We start from the raw sequence: 18704 nt of genomic DNA, 5'->3' as shown, positions 1-18704 counted from the left end.
TATCATATCCTTCACCATGATCCAAAAAAAGTTGGAAAAGTTGCCAGTATACAGTTGCAAAATTATTAGTATTTCATCCTGCAAAAGAAGGAAAAAGCCAACAAAAAAATACATATACCAACAACTATCTCAGCTACGAAACATTACTTCAAAAGCATACTGAGCATATCCAAAGACACACAAACTTGCTGCTATAAAAGATGAAACCTAAAAATGTCAACTTAAGTTCTTTCTAACACACTAACATGCCCATAATTCTAGCTTAAGTTTTTCCTAACACTAAACATGCTCTGGTCTCTCTGAATTGGGAGTGAATTCCATCCTGAAGACACTTCAAAAGTAGCACTTCTATGGCGGTATGCTTGCTTCCCCAAAAATCAAATGTTGCCTGCATTTAAAGAAAAACAAAAAAAGAAAATATATTATGAAACACAAAAAACAAAAAGCCTATGTTATGTTTATATGTACAAACATGGTTCATTCAGGCAAGCTCTATGCATATCCTGCAAATAATATATTGCCTGACATATATAGTTTGACTTGCCTGATTATATGGTTTGGGTTGCCTGATAGTGCACTTTGAATTGCCTGGTTATGTTCAACTGTTATCTTGTGAATCTGGTGTGCTTGCGTTGCTGTGTTGTTTGCTTGCCTGATTTTAGTGTGGTACTAGCTTGCCTCAACAACGTAAAAATTGCTTTGGTTGGTGGTGTGAGCTATTGGCTTGCCTGTATTTACTGTGCTACTTGCTTCCATCCCTCTGCTGACTTGCTTTACTTTTTCCCATATTCTCAATGAATAAAACAGGTTGACAATGATTGATCTGAATGAAGTACCAGCTGAAAATAATGATGATCCATTGTACTGTACACAACATGGTGCTGGAAATGCAGAATTTGTGGCGGAATCACCTAATCCCCCTATCATCCAAAGAGTCGATGGTGCTGCTACAGAAGCAATGGAGGAAGATGGGCAGTCAAGTCATGGGGGTCGTGCTCCGGGCAGTACACAAGTACCTGCAGCTATAGCAACTGGGAGTGATGCTCATACCCTTGATGGCATAGGTGCTGCAGGTGATACCGGTGGCACTGTTGGTAATGGTTTGGGTGCTGAAAATGATGATGAAGCTTGGTCACAGCCCAAGGAGCCTTACGTGGGCATGAGGTTCGACACTTTGGAAGATGCCAAGGTGCATTACAATGCATATTCCTTGCAAATGGGGTTTTCAATCAAAATGAATAGTTCAAGGAAGGATCTCAAAACAGGGGAGTTGATAAAACAACAGTTTGTTTGCAACGAGTTTCGGAAGCCTGATGTTGATGACGGAGGGGCAGAAAAGATTCCCGTGCTAGATGACATTGTTGAGCAAGAAAAAAATGATAATGAAGATGAGGCTATTGTCTTTCTTGATGATGATAGTAAAGGCAAAAAGAGGAGCAAGAAACGAAAAAAAGATAAAATTGTGCAAACTGGTTGCAAAGCTAAGATGATTGTGAAGGTAATAGATGGCAGATGGGAAGTGATCTACTTTGTTAGCGAGCACAACCACCTGTTGGTTGACAAGCCATGTTTGACTAAATATTTGCGATCACACCAAGGGATCCCGCCGGAAGAAAGGGCCTTCCTTACTCATCTTCATAACTGCAATTTAACTACAGGTATTGAACCACACCCACCTCCCCCCCATCTTCTAACTTTAAGAACCTGCACATGCCTACTGGTTGTGTGTTTCTTAGCCTATCAACAAGTGCCTGTTTTTGCTTGAACCATGTCACTGATTTGCTTCAAACAAATGCCTTAGTTGCTTGATAGTGCCAATAAATTGCTTACAACAGTAGAAAAAAGAAATAAATTGCCTGATTTGTTTCTGGATAGTTTCTTGCTTGCCTAGTTTTTTTGTAGCTAATGTTTACCTGTTTGTTGCTCAATGCAAAGTTTCTTGCTTGCCTAGTTTTTTTATAAAAAAAATTTGGTGTTGAATGTGAACTTGCCTATGGTTAGCCTCTTTGTAGCTAAAATGTACAATAGTACTTGTTTCTGGATAGGGTCAACTTGCCTATGATTGAAATTTGTATTGCTCGCTAAATGCATAGTTACCCCCCTGGTTTGTTTTGTGTATTTTGCTCATGTGTTGCCTGGGGCATATGGTTGTAGTTGCTTGTATAGCTTCATGAATTGCCCAAACTTTGCATTTGAGTTGCCTTGCTGAAAACAGAAAAGAAACTATTTTTGGCACTGTTTTTGTGTAGAAGAAGGATTGACCACCATTGTGACTTCATGTCAACAGGTCGTATGATGCACATCATGTCAGATTTCTATGGGACAGAACTCATTGTACCTTATGGCACTAAACACATTACAAACCTCAAGACGCTCTTGAACAAGGATGATACAAAAGAAGGGGATATGATAGAGACAGTTGCTTACTTTAAAGATCAGCAGAGAGAGGATCCAAATTTTTTTTACAAGATAAAATATGATGAGGAAGACAGGGTTGAGAATATTTTCTGGGTCGATGGTGCAGCAAGGAAGGCGTACGTGGAATCTTATCATGATTGTATCTCCTTTGACACAACGTATATGACTAACATGTACAACATGCCCTTTGCACCATTCATTGGGATTAACAGGCATGGGCGGTCATTCATGTTGGGTTGTGGCTTTGTTAGGCAAGAGTTAGCATCGAGCTTTGATTGGCTATTCCAGACCTTCCTTGAGGCAATGCATAATGTAGCACCCACCAACATCATAACCGACCAAGACATCGCAATGGCACAGTCAATTAAAAAGATCTTTCCTACAAGTGTGCACTGCTGTTGCCGCTGGCATATTATGAAAAAAGCACAAGAAAAGCTTGGAGCATTGCTGGGGCGAAACCCTGGCTTGTCCAAAGATTTCAAAGCTGTGTTGACTTCAGCTTGACGCCGGAAGAATTTGAGGCAAGGTGGTGTGAGCTGATGATGAAGTATGAGGCTATGACTGACTCCCACTTCGAGAATCTATACAAGTACAGAGAGACATGGGTGCCCTGCTACTTCAAGCACCAATTCTTCCCTTTCTTGCAGTCAACTCAATGCAGCGAGGGGTTCAACGCTGTCCTTAAGCGATATGTGAACCCACACAAGTCCATTTTGAACTTTATGAAGCAATATCAGAAAATCCAAACACACATACTAGTCCGGGAGGGTTCAAAAGACTACAGGACAGGACATTTACAGACTGAAATGTGGTCATCTTACCCAATAGAGAAGCAGGCGTACGGTTCGTATACTAGGGACTTGTACGAGAAGTTTCGTGATGAGTTTCAGTTGACTACAAGGTACAATGTGCGACCACATGGTGAAAACTTGTATAAGGTTTACCCCAATCAAGAGTGGGTTGCCAAATATGGTTCTATGGGCTGTCACGATGGAAGCTAGTGCTGGAGACTACAGATGTGACTGCTGCAAGGTTGAGAGGGACGGCATGCTTTGCTGCCATATCTTGAAAGTTTTCAACCACCTTGGTGTTGATGAAATCCCAGCGCAGTACATACTTAAAAGGTGGACACCTATGGCAATTCCCAACGCACCCTGCTGTCGAAGAGCAACCTGATGAGATGCCACCACAATCGAAAAAGGAACTCAGGCATGCAAATTTGATGATGGATTTCGGTAGTCTTGCCCGGGTTGCTAGTGCGTCAGATGCTGCGACGGATATTGTAAAGAAACATATGCATGGTGCGCGTCATGAAATCAAAAATCTCAACATGTCAAAGAAGAAGAAACCGGCAGCACCAACAAGTGGGCCCTCTGGTGGTCCTCCACCATCAGCTGATGGTTCTGCACCACAAGCGAGTAACTCTCAGGCAACTGGTGGCCCTGCGGTGCGTCCTGGATGGCCTTCACAAGCCCCTTCTGGACCTGGGCAGCACAGACCTGCTTCTGCGCCACCACCAAGAAACACTCAGGCAACTAGTGGCCCTGCGGTGCGTCCTGATGAACATGCACAAACCTCTTCTGGACCTAGGCAGCAGCGACCTACTTCTGCAACGCGGAGAAAAAACGCACCAAACCTAACTGGCAACTCTATGAGTGAGGATAGACACCAACAGACAGCATTCGGGGGTGCAGCGATGCAAAAAAGGGCTGTACCACTACCCACACAAGGCTACTGGCCTGTACAGCAACTGTCAGGATATGTGCCACTGAACAGTGGAGCAGCGCCGCAACTTTCAAGGGGATCAACAATGACAAGGCCTGTGCAAGCGCTAAGAGGAGCTGCGCCACAACTTTTGATGGATACGGCACTAGAAAGAGGGCCTGCGCGACCTCCTATGGGTCCTAGACCAGCAATTTGGCCTGCACCACAGACTATGGTGGCTATACAACCACCGCGGGGGCCTAACGCAGCAAACACAACCTATGTGGCTGGTCCTGGACTGGCACCATTGCCTGCATCAACAACAACGCTGGATGGCTGGATTGGGCAGCATCCAGAGTCTTCAACAACACAGGAAGAAAATGCCAATGCAATTTCATCTCCTACTGCGCAAGCTCTTGGTGGATATGCGCACCAGCCGCTCAGTATGGCATCTCTACATGCAGCTGTTGCAGCCGCACAAGGTACTACGATGGTTGAACCACAGTTTGGAAGACCTGCTACCACACTTGGCCCTACAATTCCTAGAGACCCTCCAAAATCAACAACAAAAGGGAGGGCAAAGTCAAAAAGAATTCAATCAGCACTTGAGCTGCATCCGAAAAGAAAGAACAAGTGCAGCTATTGTGGTTCTTTTAACCACAATGGTGCAAGCTGCCCGACCAGATTGGTGTAATGGTCACACAGTGACCAGATGGCTGAAAAAGATGTGTCGAATGACATTGACGAGTTAAACTATTTGTTGGTCTGTATGTTTGAACATCCTAAACTATTATTTATGGTTTATGGTTTCTTGTGGCTGACTTGCCTGGTTATAAGTTTTGAGTTGCCTGGTTATAAGTTTTGAGTTGCCTGTTGTGAGATTTGAATTGCCCCGCAAACACCCTTGCCCCACCCCCCCCCATAATATTCGAAAACTTACATACATAAGATTCTGCAATTCTATAAAATGCAACAATTCCCTGGTTATGTAATGATCATACTATTTGTCTTTCATTTGTCTTTTATGGGTTCTTCTGAATAACTTGCCTCAAAATAAAGCTTAAATTGCCTGTTTATGCAATAGAATTGCCTGGTCCAAGTTGTTATACAGGCAACTCCTCCCCCGGCACTCCAAAATTCACAAAAGAGCAAAAAAGAAACAACACGTGCATTTTACATGGATGTAGCGCGCGTGGGGGGAGAAAAAACTGACCTATGCTAACTTGAGTATGGTTTTCCATGGAGCAGTGTTGTTGGCGTTGTCAACCCACATGTTAGTCAAATGTTTCCTGATGCTTGGAATGTCATCAGCTGTGAAATTTGGAACAACCCTTGCCTCCCAACCGTTTGCTATCGTCAGAGCAAAAACACCACAGTCGAACCTAAACAAAAAATTGAAAAAAGAACCGGATGCTTACTCTATGTAGTATTGTGTCGCTTGTAAAAAACTGAACAAGACCATAGTTAATATGTGAAAAAGAAGTGGATGCTTACTCATTATTTTGTTTTGGAACGTCGATGTTGGTAAGCCCAAACTCATCCAGCGAGACGCGGGAACTGGCGTAATGCTCTTCCCATAGAGACTGAAAACTTGCAACCATCTTCCTTGCGCAAACATCTAAAGACTTGTTTTTGAGCGTCCTCCAAGAATCAAGAGTTTCAAAATGTCGATCCCTTATGTTCACATTAAAAATCCAGTAATGATTGCCTGTTTTAGGTTTTGTCTTGTCGATGTTCTCTAACACTGGGAACATAATCTGTTAGAAAAAACAAAAATTGGGTTAGTAGAAAAAAATACAAATACTAGAAACTGGACTGAAGAAGCAAACAATGCACATGCCAGTTTTGTGCTAGTGTGAGTAACTTGACAAAAACAGAAAATGCATTATCTGCTTGTGTGAGCAACCAGCCAAAAATGCACAGGCAATTTGTGCAAAAAATGTAAGCAACTTGCCACATAAAAAAGCAATTAAGAAGATGCAAAAATGCACATGCCAGTTTTGTACTAGTGTGAGTAATTTGCCAAAAACAGAAGATGCATAGGCAACTTATCTACTTGTGTAAGCAAAACCAGCCAAAAATGCGCAGGCAAGTTGTGCAAAAAATGTAAGCAAACTTGGCACATAGAAGCAAATTTTCATGAGTGTAGTCAACTAGCCCACCACACAACACACCACCCACCCCCCCCCACCCCCCACCTTAAGAAATATTTACATTTGTGTGAGCAAAAGTTTTAGCATAAAAAGTCATATATAAAAAATGCATTGGTAAAAAGTAAAGGAACCATTAACTTACCATGTCTTTACGGTCCAAGCGATTCGACTTCTTGAACCGAGAAATGAGCTCCTTGTCGTTCAATTCCATGTTTAGCATCTGAACCTGATGTAAAAAAAATACAGACATGAACATGACCTTTTATGAAAAAAAGAAAAAGAAAAAACGCAAAACTACACTATTAGTTGCTTCGCGTTTTCTTACCGAGAACCTGACGGGCATCACGAGCTTCTTTGAGTCTGGTGACAAGTTCATCATTATATTCTGTATACCAACTTCCATTACATGGCTCAAGACAAAACCTTCTTTCTTCATTGAGTTTGCGAGCTCCCTCACCGTAACAAAGTATTTGCCATGTTCAATTACCCTTGCGCTGCATGGGAAGAAAAAAGAGGCATTCAGTTCACAAAATCATTCCATGAATTGCCTACCACCATATCAACTCAGGGGAAACACATAGGGGCATTGGCATATCAAAAGGATAAACTACTTCAAAAAAATAAGAATTTCACAACTAAGCCAAGTTGCCTGATTCTATAAATGGCTTGCTTGTAAAAACAGTTTGAATTGCCTGGATAACATGACAGACCTTGCCTGGGGGAAAAATGTGATATACTGTCATACCTGGTATCCACATCTGGTGACTCTTCTTCATTAATTCTTCCATGCAAAATAACCGATGCATACAATCTATTTGCTTCGGGTTTGGACATGTAGACTTTCTTCTCATTATAGTCAATGAAAGGTGACCTCTTGCAAGGAGGTCGCTTGATAATCCTTCTTTCAAATTGATGTGGATGCATCTCTCCTGAACTACTACTGCTGTAAACCTTGCTGCCTGACCTCACTTCTCCTTGGTTGCAACTTTTTTCAGGTGTTTGGTACGCATTTCCTTCTGCTTGAACACACGGTTCGTCCATGCCTTCAACCTCCAACAGATAATCATCATCGGTTATATCGATGATTGGCTGGTTATGTACTGGGAGTTCCGTGAACTCATGCTCTGTAAATGTGCTTGACCCAACATGTTGATGTGTTGTGTTGTCTGCAGATCTTGTGTGCAAATCATCTATGCCTAGATCGAAACTTGGTGCTGGGCAGTACTCTCTGAAAAATTCATTTGATCTTTCGGTGTCCCTTTGCTCAAAATGTTGTTTATCTTTATTCGCTGAGCTGTGATTTGTGGAGTTGGATTGGGCATTCTTGTTGTTTGGATCAACACACCTTGCAAACAGCTCACTCACATCTAGAACATTGATTTCTAGTGCATTGGTTGTCTTCCCACTAACACGCATGAATTCATGGTACATCTTCTCCACATGAGAGAAATGGGAAGTGTTCCCCTGGCCAGTTGCTTCTACTGCTTTTGGAACACTTGTGGCCTCAGGTTGGGCAAGTACAGTTGAGCAGACAGGCAATTTCCCTAGGGCTCTTAGCAACTTTTGTTCCGGACTTTTTTCCATGGTTACAGCTTCGGGCAGGTCTTGTATCATATTCATCTCCGTACATGACACCGGAGGGATGTTCTCTTTCTCCTTTTTGTGTCCTGCATGATTTAATGGAGCAGCCTCGGGTGATGCGTTGAAATCTTGCACCTTGGCCCTCTGGATACCATTGGCTGACTGCATCACATTCCCCCGAGACAGAGGAGGCACTTGACCATTTAAGTCACCTAGTGGTTGTGTTCTGCTGTTGTTTCCTGTGCTTACTAGCACTGTGGGTCCCTTCTTGAGTTGAACTGGCCTTACTTTTGTGGGGTCCAGTGTTTCCTCTGCAGAACTTGCCAGAAAAACAGCTGGCCTTGCTTCCTCCTTAGACTGAGTTGCCAGAATATGTGATCCACTTGCTTGACATTGGGAATGAAAATTACCCGACTGCTTTGAATCTACTCCTGTAGGTACTGCCTCATCTCCAACTTTGCTGCACGGGGGTGCTGCCGAGCTTGATGGTGTACTCTTTACCACATGTGTTTTGGCATTCCCATGGATTGCCTCTTTTGTTTTAGAAAATGCCTCTTGTTGCTGCTGGGGAGGACCGGATTTTTTCATGGCTGACTGCCTTGACTTCCCCCCTTGGCCGTAACCGGGATTTTCGGCACGATATGCCTGCAGATGAATTGCTGTTTCATTCATCACAGATGGCTCCAATACAAAACTAACAGTTTTCTTCATCTTCTTTGATGGCGGGAGTGGTGGTAGTTGGTTTCGACAAGCAGTCTTCTGTTCTGTAGCTTCATTTAGAGCACCAAGTTCTCTCATTATTTTCTGCCGAGTCGCCTTTGGGCATATTTGCTTGGGATTGAATGTGAAGACCATATCCAAATCTTCCCCCCTCAACAACTCTTTGAACACCCTCCTCGCTTCGGTTGCCATGGATATGTCATCAATATCCAACATTTCTTTCACTTCAAAAACAGGGAAGCGTGGTTTTAGGGAAACAGCAGTCTTGAATTCTGTCATCACAAGATCTCTGATAGATATCCTATCTGCCTCATCCAATCCTTTTGCCTTTCTGTCCCTCTTCTTTTCAATCAGAAATTGCAGCGTGCATTGTTCATCATCATCGCTGCTTGCATTTTCAGCTGTGGGATCCCCGTCCCGATCGGAGCCACCATTGGTACCTGAACCACCGTTGCCACCTCCGCTGTCATCCTCATCATCTTCATCCTGCTTCCCCTACCCATCATCTTCCTTGTCTTTGTCATCCCCATCACCTTCTTCATCATCATCGTCCTCCTTTCCTTCATCATCTAATTTTTCGTCGTCCTCTTCTTCTTCATCATCATCATTGTCCTCGTTCCCCTCAGTTCCGTCTTTACCTCCCATCTCAGCACTTGCCCCCTGGTGGTGATCAACCGTTTGTCGTGCTCCCTGGCTACTTGATTTCTCCTGAACTCCACTTGATCCATCATGACCGTCATCGCTGTCTGAACTGCCATCGGTGTCGCTTTCATCACTACCTTCATCCCTGCCATCTCCCTCACTTTCACTGTCGGCTGCCTCGCTGTCGTCGCTGTCAGAATTAAACGACTCCTCCTCACTTGGTAAGCTGTCTCTTCTGGCTGGTACTCGCTTGCCCCTTCTGTTAGACTGCCGCCTGCTTGTCTCCGCAGTAGTAGGATCTGCCTCCTTTGTCCCCCATTCATCATCATCTATCTTCCCAACCCCAGTTACGAGCTTCCCAACTGCATGTGAAATTACAGAACACATGTCGTGCACCAACCCTGTGAGCTTCTTTTGCTTCTGTAAAACATAAAAGTGGATGGTAGAGAACATGATAAGTACATATCTTCTATTGAAGATTCTGAAAAAATGGTTGAATGTACAAATGGCGATAAAAAGGGGAACAACAGTGAGAGGAAAAAACAAAGTGCTAGATAAACTTACTGATTTGTCATATGACTCGGGCAATCTTGCTGCAACAAATTTGGTGATGTGGTCCATACTGCCAAACAAGCTATCATCCGCACACCGAGAAAACTCCGTCTTGAGCTGGTGGTTTTATAGCCAAAAGAAGATTAAAAAAACTATGAGTGACAACAATTCTGGCACTCCCATACCAAAAAAGACCTGAGAAAAATGAAGGAAAATAGTACTACTAATAGTCTGAAAATTCCTGCAACCATTATGCCACTTCCCCCTGTTGCCTACTATTAGTTGATACTGTAATCAACAAAAAATGAGGAACTAGTATGCAAGTTGCCAGTTTCCAGAACATAAGTTGCTTGTGTTGTTGTGTAAATTTGCTACTTTTCAACATGTAAATTGCTCAGACAGAAAAAAGAGCTAAAAAATGTACTACAGAAGCTACTATTAAATACAAGAACAAAACAAATCCTTCCTGTGAACATTATCCAACTTGTGTGCATGGCAAACGATATAAAGTTCGATTAAGTCTGATAACTACTTGGGCATACTTGAAAATATATGTATGTCGCTTGCCCAAAAAGATACATTGCCTTGCTTGCTCTTTGAAAGTGAATTACCTACTCTAAAAAAATGGTAGTGTTTCCTAAAAACAATATGACAATGATATGTATACTAAAACAGAAAAATTCAGTTACCCGCAATTGGCCATATTCTCCTGGAGCCTTCCTGTCCTTCTTGATAACTCTGAAGATTAAATCTAAATTCCAAACTGAGACCCTTGGTACCAAGTTCGGGATTGGCTCATCAACATCCAGAGAGTCTAGGTACAACAGCTGCATAGAGACACGGAGAAAGATCAAAAAGTTTAAGTTAACTAATGAATGCAAAAAGAAAGGAGAAGGTAACTAAACAAAAAGGATGCTTGAAAAAACAAAACAGCTTGAAGCACTTACAACAAGGTGGAAAACACAACAACAAACAGCCTTCTTGTTGGCACGCCCCGAAGTGAACGCAAGCTTTAATTGATCAACAACAAATTGGCATATATTGGTTTCCGTTATTCCATTGACATCCATGACCGCCGGAAAGCTCTTTGGGGAAATATTCAAACTAGTTGAAGGGGCAAGGAAGCATGAAAAAACAAGAGCTAGCCAAGCGCGGACAAAATCATCATCATGAGATCCTCCCATGTCAACGATCATCTTGCACCATTCTGTGAGGGTTGGGGAGTTCTTGGATGTGATGTTGTAAATACTATACATTGCCTTTGTGATTTCAGGCCGATTCTCGAAGCACACCTTCCTGCCCCTGTTGGGCAAACCCCATATCCTACGGACACTTGCAGCATCTACAGGAATCTTCCCCCTTTCTGGAATGACTATCTGCGAAATCTCCGGGTCGTAATGCTTCATTATCCACTGGCTGAGATCTCCGGGCATGCTACTCGCTGCAAGGTCCAGAATGCCACCAAATTCTTTTCCGATGATGACACCCTTTTGGTCAGGAACCAAGTCCTTGTTCAACTTGAAGAGCCTTGCAGGGGATGCCCTGTTCCTACGACCCTATTGTGCATAAGGAAAAAACATAAACAGGGGATTAGCAAAAAAAGAAAAAAGGTTCATCACAACATAGGCAACTTAGGCAGCATTGCTGGGCAACTGCTCAGTGAAACTGAGGCAACTATGCAAAATACCTCAGTTCCTCCCGTCTTCTGGCGTTTTGCTTTTGGAGGCTGCTCGACGTCTGCACCTTCAACATTTTTATTCCCCGCATCTGCCGCTTGGCTCTCATTACTATTCTCAGTACTAATGATATCATCAGGTCGCTTCCCCCGATGGACAACTGCCTTAGTTCTCATACGCTTGTGCCCAGTTATTGGTGCACTGCTCCGTGGCTGAGAGATGGAAACCACATAAATCAATAAAAAAATGAAAAAAAAACAAACTCTGTTATGTACAGGAAGAACATAAAACTTCCTGAGCATGTGCACACCTGTGCTTGATGCTCTTCATTCCCATGAGATGCAAGGTCGTCATGACTTGATCCAGCAGGTCCATCCTGTTTAGACTTATGACTTGTCCCAGCCATCTATTTTCTGCTGCATATTTAAAAGACAAAACAGTGAGATTCATCATAAAAAGCACATTAGAAAAATGATTCTGAAAGAACTCTATATCATCCAACGAATTTCGTTTTACTAAATTCTTACTGAACTTAACAAACAGCAACTTACAAAAAATGGGCAGTGAAAAGGGTTGTAAACTATCTGATTTTCACTATATTACAACTAGGACTATCCTATAATTGGCCCTATTACCCTCCCTCTACATGTCCTACAAAATCTGAAACAAATAAAGGCGCATAGAACAGAAAATCACAAAATGAATCCTCGTGAAATGCTTAAAACTGTCCTACAAATAGCCCTATTAACCTCCCTCTACTGGATTACTTCCTACGTCACACACACACACAACAAAGTCACATGTGCATTTTCCATTGCTAAATCATTACTTTCCTGCACTGAAAATCAAAACACACCGTCAAACCCACCTTCGTAGGCAACACACGGTCCATATCAGGCAAGTCACTCACAAAAACAAGGGCAACATTAACATGAGACAGACATTGCTGTCCTACAATAAACCAAAAACACACTTTCAAAACACCTTCGTAGGCGACACATGAAACATGTCAGGCAAGTCACTCACAATACAGGGGCAACATTGACATGAGAGAAGCATTACTGTCCTACGCTAAATGAAAACACACTGTCAAAAACACCTGCGCAGGCAACATATCAACCATATCAGGCAAGTCACTCACAAAACAAAGGCAACATTGACATGAGAGAAGCATTATTCTCGTACACTAAATCAAAAACACTGTCAAAACACTCCTGCGCAGGCAACACATGAACCATATTCAGGCAAGTCAGTCGTTAATCAGGATCGACCTCCACATCTACAACACCAGAAAACTACAGCCCCAAGGCTTGCCTTCGAAACCTACGAATCCCAGTTCACCAGTAGCCTAGGAACACGAAATGCCCCGTGTCGTCGTCCATCTCCAAATTAACAAGTGCTCCAAACAATTTCTACCATCTGCTACTCGATTTCATCAACTTAGTGGAGGGGCGCGTCGACCCGCCGCGATTCGGCACCGCGGAGACCCGTCAACGCGCGCCGTTCCTCCTCTGTCCGCGGCGGAGCGGCAGAGCACATCGATTTGGTGTTCCTAAATGCGGATGACCGAAGAGATCGATAGGCATGGAGGCATACCAGGGATTCGCCGCGATTTTGCCCTTCTGCGCCAACAGAACAACGGCCGCGCACGCCGTTCCTCCTCTGCCGAGTGGACTGCCGAGTCTCCGGTGCTGCTCCTTCTGACGCGGCCTGCAGCGCGTCGTCTCTCCTCGGTCGCGTCTCCGCCGCTGCACCGCCTTCCTTCACGCCGCGCCCTCTGTCCCGCCCTAGCTCCGGTGGAAGACAAGCGCCGAATCGCCGAATCGCCGACACGCCGCCGGCTGCTCTCGCGCTGGATTTGGGGGAGGAGTTGGGGGGCGAGATCTGTCGCTGGGCTCGGGGCAGTTCCGAATGGGAGGGGGAGTGGAGAGGAACAGGAGAGGGGATGAGAGAAGCAACGCACTCGAGAACCAACGGGTCTCGACCACCACGACCAGGGGACACCTGGCGCGCGCATCGACGGTTTCCCCTGAGCCCACTGGAAAACGCGCGTGACCGCAAGATCTCGATCGGACGTCGCACGAGCCCGAGTGCTCTTTAAGACAAAGTAGCACTCGACCACTTTTTAGGATTTAGGATTTAGGATGTATATATATATATATATATATATATATATATATATATATATATATATATATATATATATATATATCTCGCACGTTCGCGGAGGCTGCTGCCGCTGACGCGCAGACACACGAGACGAGATGAGACGACCGCGAGTCGTTGATTCCAGGTCCACGAAATAGTATCCACTACTTCGTGTCTGCTTCTTTGCTTGGTCTCTCTGGCTGTCTGCTGTCTGCGGCGACTAGACTACAGTGGGTCTCCTCCCAATCTGCGACGGCGACAGCGCCGAAGGTAGTCTTCCTTCTACTCGTCTCTGGCTCCTCCCCTCCTCTCTTCGATCTAGTTAGCGCACACCTCTCTTCCTTTTCCCATTCCTTTTGGTTTTGAAGTTGCAGAGTTCTATCTGTGCAGCATTCGCTCAGCAGAGGTGGAGAGTTGCTGTTCGGTGTTCTTCAGGATGCTCTTCTTCAGCTCCTGCTCTTGATTGACCCAAGCCAGGTGATGCTTTCTTTTGTGCCGTCCGCCACAGGTTCAGCTTTTGCTCATCCTGAAACCGATTGTGTTCCTATTACAGCCGTCCGTGTGTGTGTCGATCCAGAGCAAGGGGAGGGTCAGATCTTGCTCGATCTGTTTCTCCCCTCCTGATTAATCTCTTGTTTGCTATGCTATTTTTATTTCTGTGACGCACAAACAGCAAATTCTGGTTCCTGGATATTTCTACTTTTACTCTGTAATTATATTATTGTGAAAATGTTAGTAGATATGTACATCAGGAAAAGAAAAAGGAATAGTAATAATAAGATTAAATAAAGTAAAGAGAAAAAATGGTCAGTGGTCAGAGCTTAGCATCTATCCAAGCTCGGAGGGATGCTGCATTTTTTTTCTTGCTTTTCACTCTTTCCAGCTTTTCCAAACAAACTCAGATGATGCTTTACAAAAGAAATTAATACTGGGAGCTGTTACTTTCAGGAACCAAAACATGTCCAGCGTTTGCTCATCCAGTGGTCCTCTGAAAACAACTAGTAGGATTTTTGGTCATTCTGATGTGAATTTATGATGTGCAGAACTGGATCTGTTCTTCACTAGTTCACCTTGGGTTACTGTTGCAAAGGACTCTGCAGATTGGATTTGAAGGAGCTGTTATTCAAGGTACTCTTCTACTACTTCTGCTTTGGAATGAAGCAATGCATATGCGCATAGCGTACTGTTGCTTTCACCGACCAATCAGGTTCAGGTTTTCCTCATTCTGACTTCTGAAAAACATAATGTTTTCATTCCAGAATTTCACGTCAAGGACAGTGCTATAGCCGTGCAAAGACAAAAAAAAATCGAGATATGGAGGCCGCTGCTGGGGCGTTGAGCCCTGTCCTCCGTAAGCTCGGTGAGCTGCTCGCTGGAGAATACAACCTGGCGAAGCGAGTAAAGAAAGGTGTACAATCACTTCGTACAGAACTGGAGATGATGCACGCCGTACTTCGTGAGGTTGGCAAGGTGCCGCCGGATCAGCTCCAGGAGCCGGTCCGGATTTGGGCTGGCAAGGTGAGAGACCTCTCTTGCGACATGGAAGACGCTGTTGACGACTTTCTGGTGCGTGTGGATGAGGGTCCATGCAGCAAGCCAACGAACATGAGGAATCGTGTCAATAAGTTCCTCAAGAAGACCACCAAATTGTTTGGTAATGGCAAAGCACTTCATCAAATCTCTAGTGCCATCAAAGAAGCTCAGGACCTTGCCACGGAGTTGGTGGGGCTGCGTAAAAAGTATGAGCTTGACATGCGTAGCACTAGCAATGGTGCTACCATTGACCCTCGTGTGTTGGCTCTGCACAAAGATGTAGGGGAGCTTGTTGGCGTTGACTGCACAAGGGATGAGCTTATCAAAACACTGATTTGTGAGGACGGGAGTTCCAAGGAGCAATTGAAGACCATCTCTATTGTTGGTGTTGGTGGGCTAGGCAAGACAACGCTCACCAAAGCAGTCTATGAGAAGATCAAAGCCCAATTTGATTGTGTGGCTTTTGTCCCAGTGGGTCAGAACCCAGATATCAAAAAAGTTTTCAAGGACTTACTCTATGAACTTAACAAGGCAAAGTTCACTGACATTCATAATACATCGAAGGATGAAAATCTACTCATCAAGGAAATCAGAGAATTCCTTGTAGATAAGAGGTATGCATCACATAGTGCTTGTCCTTCTGTATACATTTCAGAAATCTGTGAAGTAGTGAGATATATACTGAATTTCATATCTTCATTTCCTTGTTTGTTATACTTTTATATCTGTAGTATTCCATTTCTTTTTAAGCAAATTCGGTTTCTTTCTTTTTTGCACAGTTGCCTTATTTTTGTCAGTCCTGTATACTTTTAAGCAATTTCTGTTGCATTTCTTAATATTTTTGCATGCATATCCTTAGTGGTTATATAATCCTGTGGTTTGCTTTAGTACCTTATAGTTTATCCTTGTTACAAACTTCAGTTGTATATAGATGACTTTCCAACTAATCATATTAAAATATTTGTCATAGGTACCTCATCGTAATCGATGATATATGGGAAGAAGAAGTATGGAGATTTATAAATTGTGCTTTGTATAAAAACAACCTCCATAGTCGGGTAATCACAACAACCCGCAATGTGAGCGTGTCTGAAGCATGTCTCTCTTCTAGTGATGACATGATTCACAAAATGAAACCTCTTTCTGATGAAGACTCGCAGATACTCTTCCATAGAAGAATATTTCAAAGCGAAGAGAAATGTCCAGAAGATTTGCAAGCAGTATCAAGAGAGATATTGAAGAAATGTGGTGGTGTGCCATTAGCCATCATTACAATAGCTAGCCTTCTAGTCAGTAACCAAAGGATAAAGCAGAAAGAAGAATGGATGCACGTGCACAGTTCGATGGGCCGTGGAGTTACAGAAGGTGGTATTGTGAAGGACATGAAGAGGATATTATCACTCAGCTATTTTGATTTGCCTTCGCATCTAAAGACTTGCTTGTTATACCTAAGCATCTTTCCTGAAGACTTTGAGATTAAGAGAGATTGGCTGATATGGAGGTGGCTTGCTGAAGGGTTTATCCAATGTGACAAAGATGAAACCAGGCTGTTTGAGATCGGAAAGAGCTACTTCAACGAGCTTATGAACAGGAGCTTGATCCAGCCAGCAGAAATCAATGAGGAAGGCACGGTAGTAACTTGCCGTATACATGATATGGTGCTTGACCTTATCTGCTCATTGTCAAGTGAAGAGAATTTTATCTCCATACTGGATAATGATGAGTGGCATGCACCTAATCTGCAAAGAAAATTCCGCAGGTTATCACTTCATAATATCAAGGCAAAGGTTCAGAACCATCAGTTTGATAGCACTAGCCTGTCAAAAGTGAGGACCTTTGCTGTTTTTTCTCCTGTTACTTGTGATTGGTTGCCATCTCTCTCAAGCTTTCAATTTTTGCGTGTGCTGGATCTTGGAAATTGTGGCAGCCATAAAAGTAGCTCTGGTATCAGCCTCAAGTATGTAGGGAATTTAATTCACCTAAGGTACCTTGGGCTAAGGAATGCAGATGTTGATGAACTCCCAACGGACATAGGCAAGTTACAGCTTTTGCAGACACTGGATGTAAGAGACACTAGTATAGAAGAATTACCTGCAAGTGTTGTTCAGCTCACAAATTTGATATGCCTATGTGTCGACAGGGACTTGATGCTACCAAAAGAAATGGGGAAGTTGAAGTCCCTCGAAGTACTGAATGAAGTAGACTTATCCTCATCTCCACATATTGTGAAAGAGCTGAGCCATCTGACAGAGATTAGGATACTCAGTGTTGACTGTCGTAACATGGACGAGGATCTGATTGATATATTAATCAAGTCTCTAGGCAACCTGCACAAACTGCAAATTCTGTGTATTCATAGTGGTGGCAGATTGATAGATCGCATGCGTGAAAGCTGGGTGCCCCCTCCAAACCTCCGTTGTTTTGATTCACATGGCGTCTTTTCTCCTGCGTGGTTCTCGCGACTTCCAAAGTGGGTTAATTCGAGTTCGCTTCCCCACCTCTCCACCCTGAAAATAGTTGTGGAAGAACTGCAAGGGGATGACATTCAGATCATTGGGATGCTGCCTGCTCTTCGGTTTCTGCGGCTGCGTGCAAGACGCGTGATGGGAAGGTTGGTTGTGAGGGCCGATGCATTCCCATCTGCGAGATGCTGCATGTTCTACGGGTTTCCGACGGCGCCGTGCCTTTTCCCACCTGGAGCTATGCCAAGGGTTCAGCGGTTTGAGTTCCGGGTCTCTGCACGATCGATCGCAAGTCGTGAGGTTGACTGCGGCATGGGCCACCTCCCTTCTCTCGAGCATGTCCAGGTTTCTCTGCAGCGTGAGAATTCCAGCTATGAAGAGATGAAGACAGCCAAGGCTTGGCTGAGGCGCGCAGCAGAAGCCCATCCAAAACGTCCCACCATTCACATCCTTGACTGTTGAGTGCTGACATGCCTTTGCCGCCAGTAAGGTATGGTATTCTCATCTGAGCAACCATGAATTGTCTTTTCCTGAATATGCTCATTACCACATTGTTTAATTTATCCCTCTTACTTCCCCAATTTCAGGGCTTCAACAAGATCCTCGAGTCAGGTACTAGTAATTCCATCAGTTGATGCCGTGGATGCTGTTCCAACATTTTGATAGGCCACAAACAATTCACTGTGCCGTCGCAGTCACCAACAATTCACTGTGCCGTCCAAGTCACCAACAATTCACTGTACCGCCGCAACTCCCAATAAACCAAGGCTCATTCCCTCCAACGTATGCTCAGATTCTGCCCTTTCACATGATTGTTCATGATGAACTATTTATTTCTCCTGCATTTGCTTTCAGAAACGCAGCACCTCATTTCCTTTATTAAGTCAAGACTCTGTACAATAAAAGTTTGCATTCAGTTGGCACTATTTGTAGCAGTAATGCCTCTACGTGTATTTGATTGTTCACATACAACATTGTTATGTTTTACTGGCTTATATTAATTAAGAGTTGATTGAACTCCTGCTGGCTTGTTTTGCTTGCTTGGCACTTATTCAGTCAAGACTCGTACCCGTACAACAACGAAAGGCAATTGTAGCTCCAGATTTACCTCTTCT

The 18704-nt window shown here is 43.7% G+C and overlaps 1 protein-coding gene and 2 pseudogenes across 4 annotated transcripts; 2 read left to right on the top strand and 1 right to left on the bottom strand.

Moving 5' to 3' along the window:
- Positions 1 to 813: 813 nt before the first annotated feature.
- On the top strand, positions 814 to 4816 carry LOC147958082 (protein FAR1-RELATED SEQUENCE 5-like; annotated as a pseudogene).
- A 519-nt stretch (positions 4817 to 5335) lies between these two features.
- Positions 5336 to 9221, bottom strand: LOC147958081 (uncharacterized; annotated as a pseudogene).
- Positions 9222 to 13712: 4491 nt separating this feature from the next.
- Positions 13713 to 18610, top strand: LOC125520481 (disease resistance protein RGA5). 4 transcript variants are annotated; one of them, XM_087535894.1, is made up of 6 exons: positions 13713 to 13864; positions 13985 to 14071; positions 14638 to 14722; positions 14854 to 15741; positions 16098 to 18079; positions 18177 to 18610. In XM_087535894.1, exons 4-5 carry the CDS (start codon positions 14909 to 14911, stop codon positions 18049 to 18051), a joined length of 2787 nt encoding a protein of 928 aa, XP_087392020.1. In that variant the 5' UTR covers positions 13713 to 13864; positions 13985 to 14071; positions 14638 to 14722; positions 14854 to 14908; the 3' UTR covers positions 18052 to 18079; positions 18177 to 18610. The 4 variants fall into 4 exon arrangements, with proteins under 4 accessions (XP_087392020.1, XP_087392021.1, XP_087392022.1 ...); XM_087535895.1 differs by having other exon boundaries at positions 14543 to 14722; XM_087535896.1 differs by lacking the exon at positions 13713 to 13864 and adding an exon at positions 14148 to 14183 and having other exon boundaries at positions 13889 to 14071; positions 14543 to 14722.
- The last annotated feature ends 94 nt before the right edge of the window (positions 18611 to 18704 follow it).

Source organism: Triticum urartu, chromosome 7A (genome assembly GCF_056163025.1).
Source record: "Triticum urartu cultivar PI428250 chromosome 7A, HENAU_Tu73, whole genome shotgun sequence".
NCBI lineage: Eukaryota > Viridiplantae > Streptophyta > Magnoliopsida > Poales > Poaceae > Triticum > Triticum urartu.
Note: the sequence above shows the minus strand (reverse complement) of the source record. Positions and strands in the feature narration are given on the sequence as shown.

Coding starts and splice junctions, on each gene's coding strand:
- LOC125520481 (XM_087535894.1), top strand. CDS start 14,909: ATGGAGGCCGCTGCTGGGGCGTTGAGCCCTGTCCTCCGTAAGCTCGGT. Junction 15,742..16,097: donor GAATTCCTTGTAGATAAGAG/GTATGCATCACA, acceptor TATTTGTCATAG/GTACCTCATCGTAATCGATG.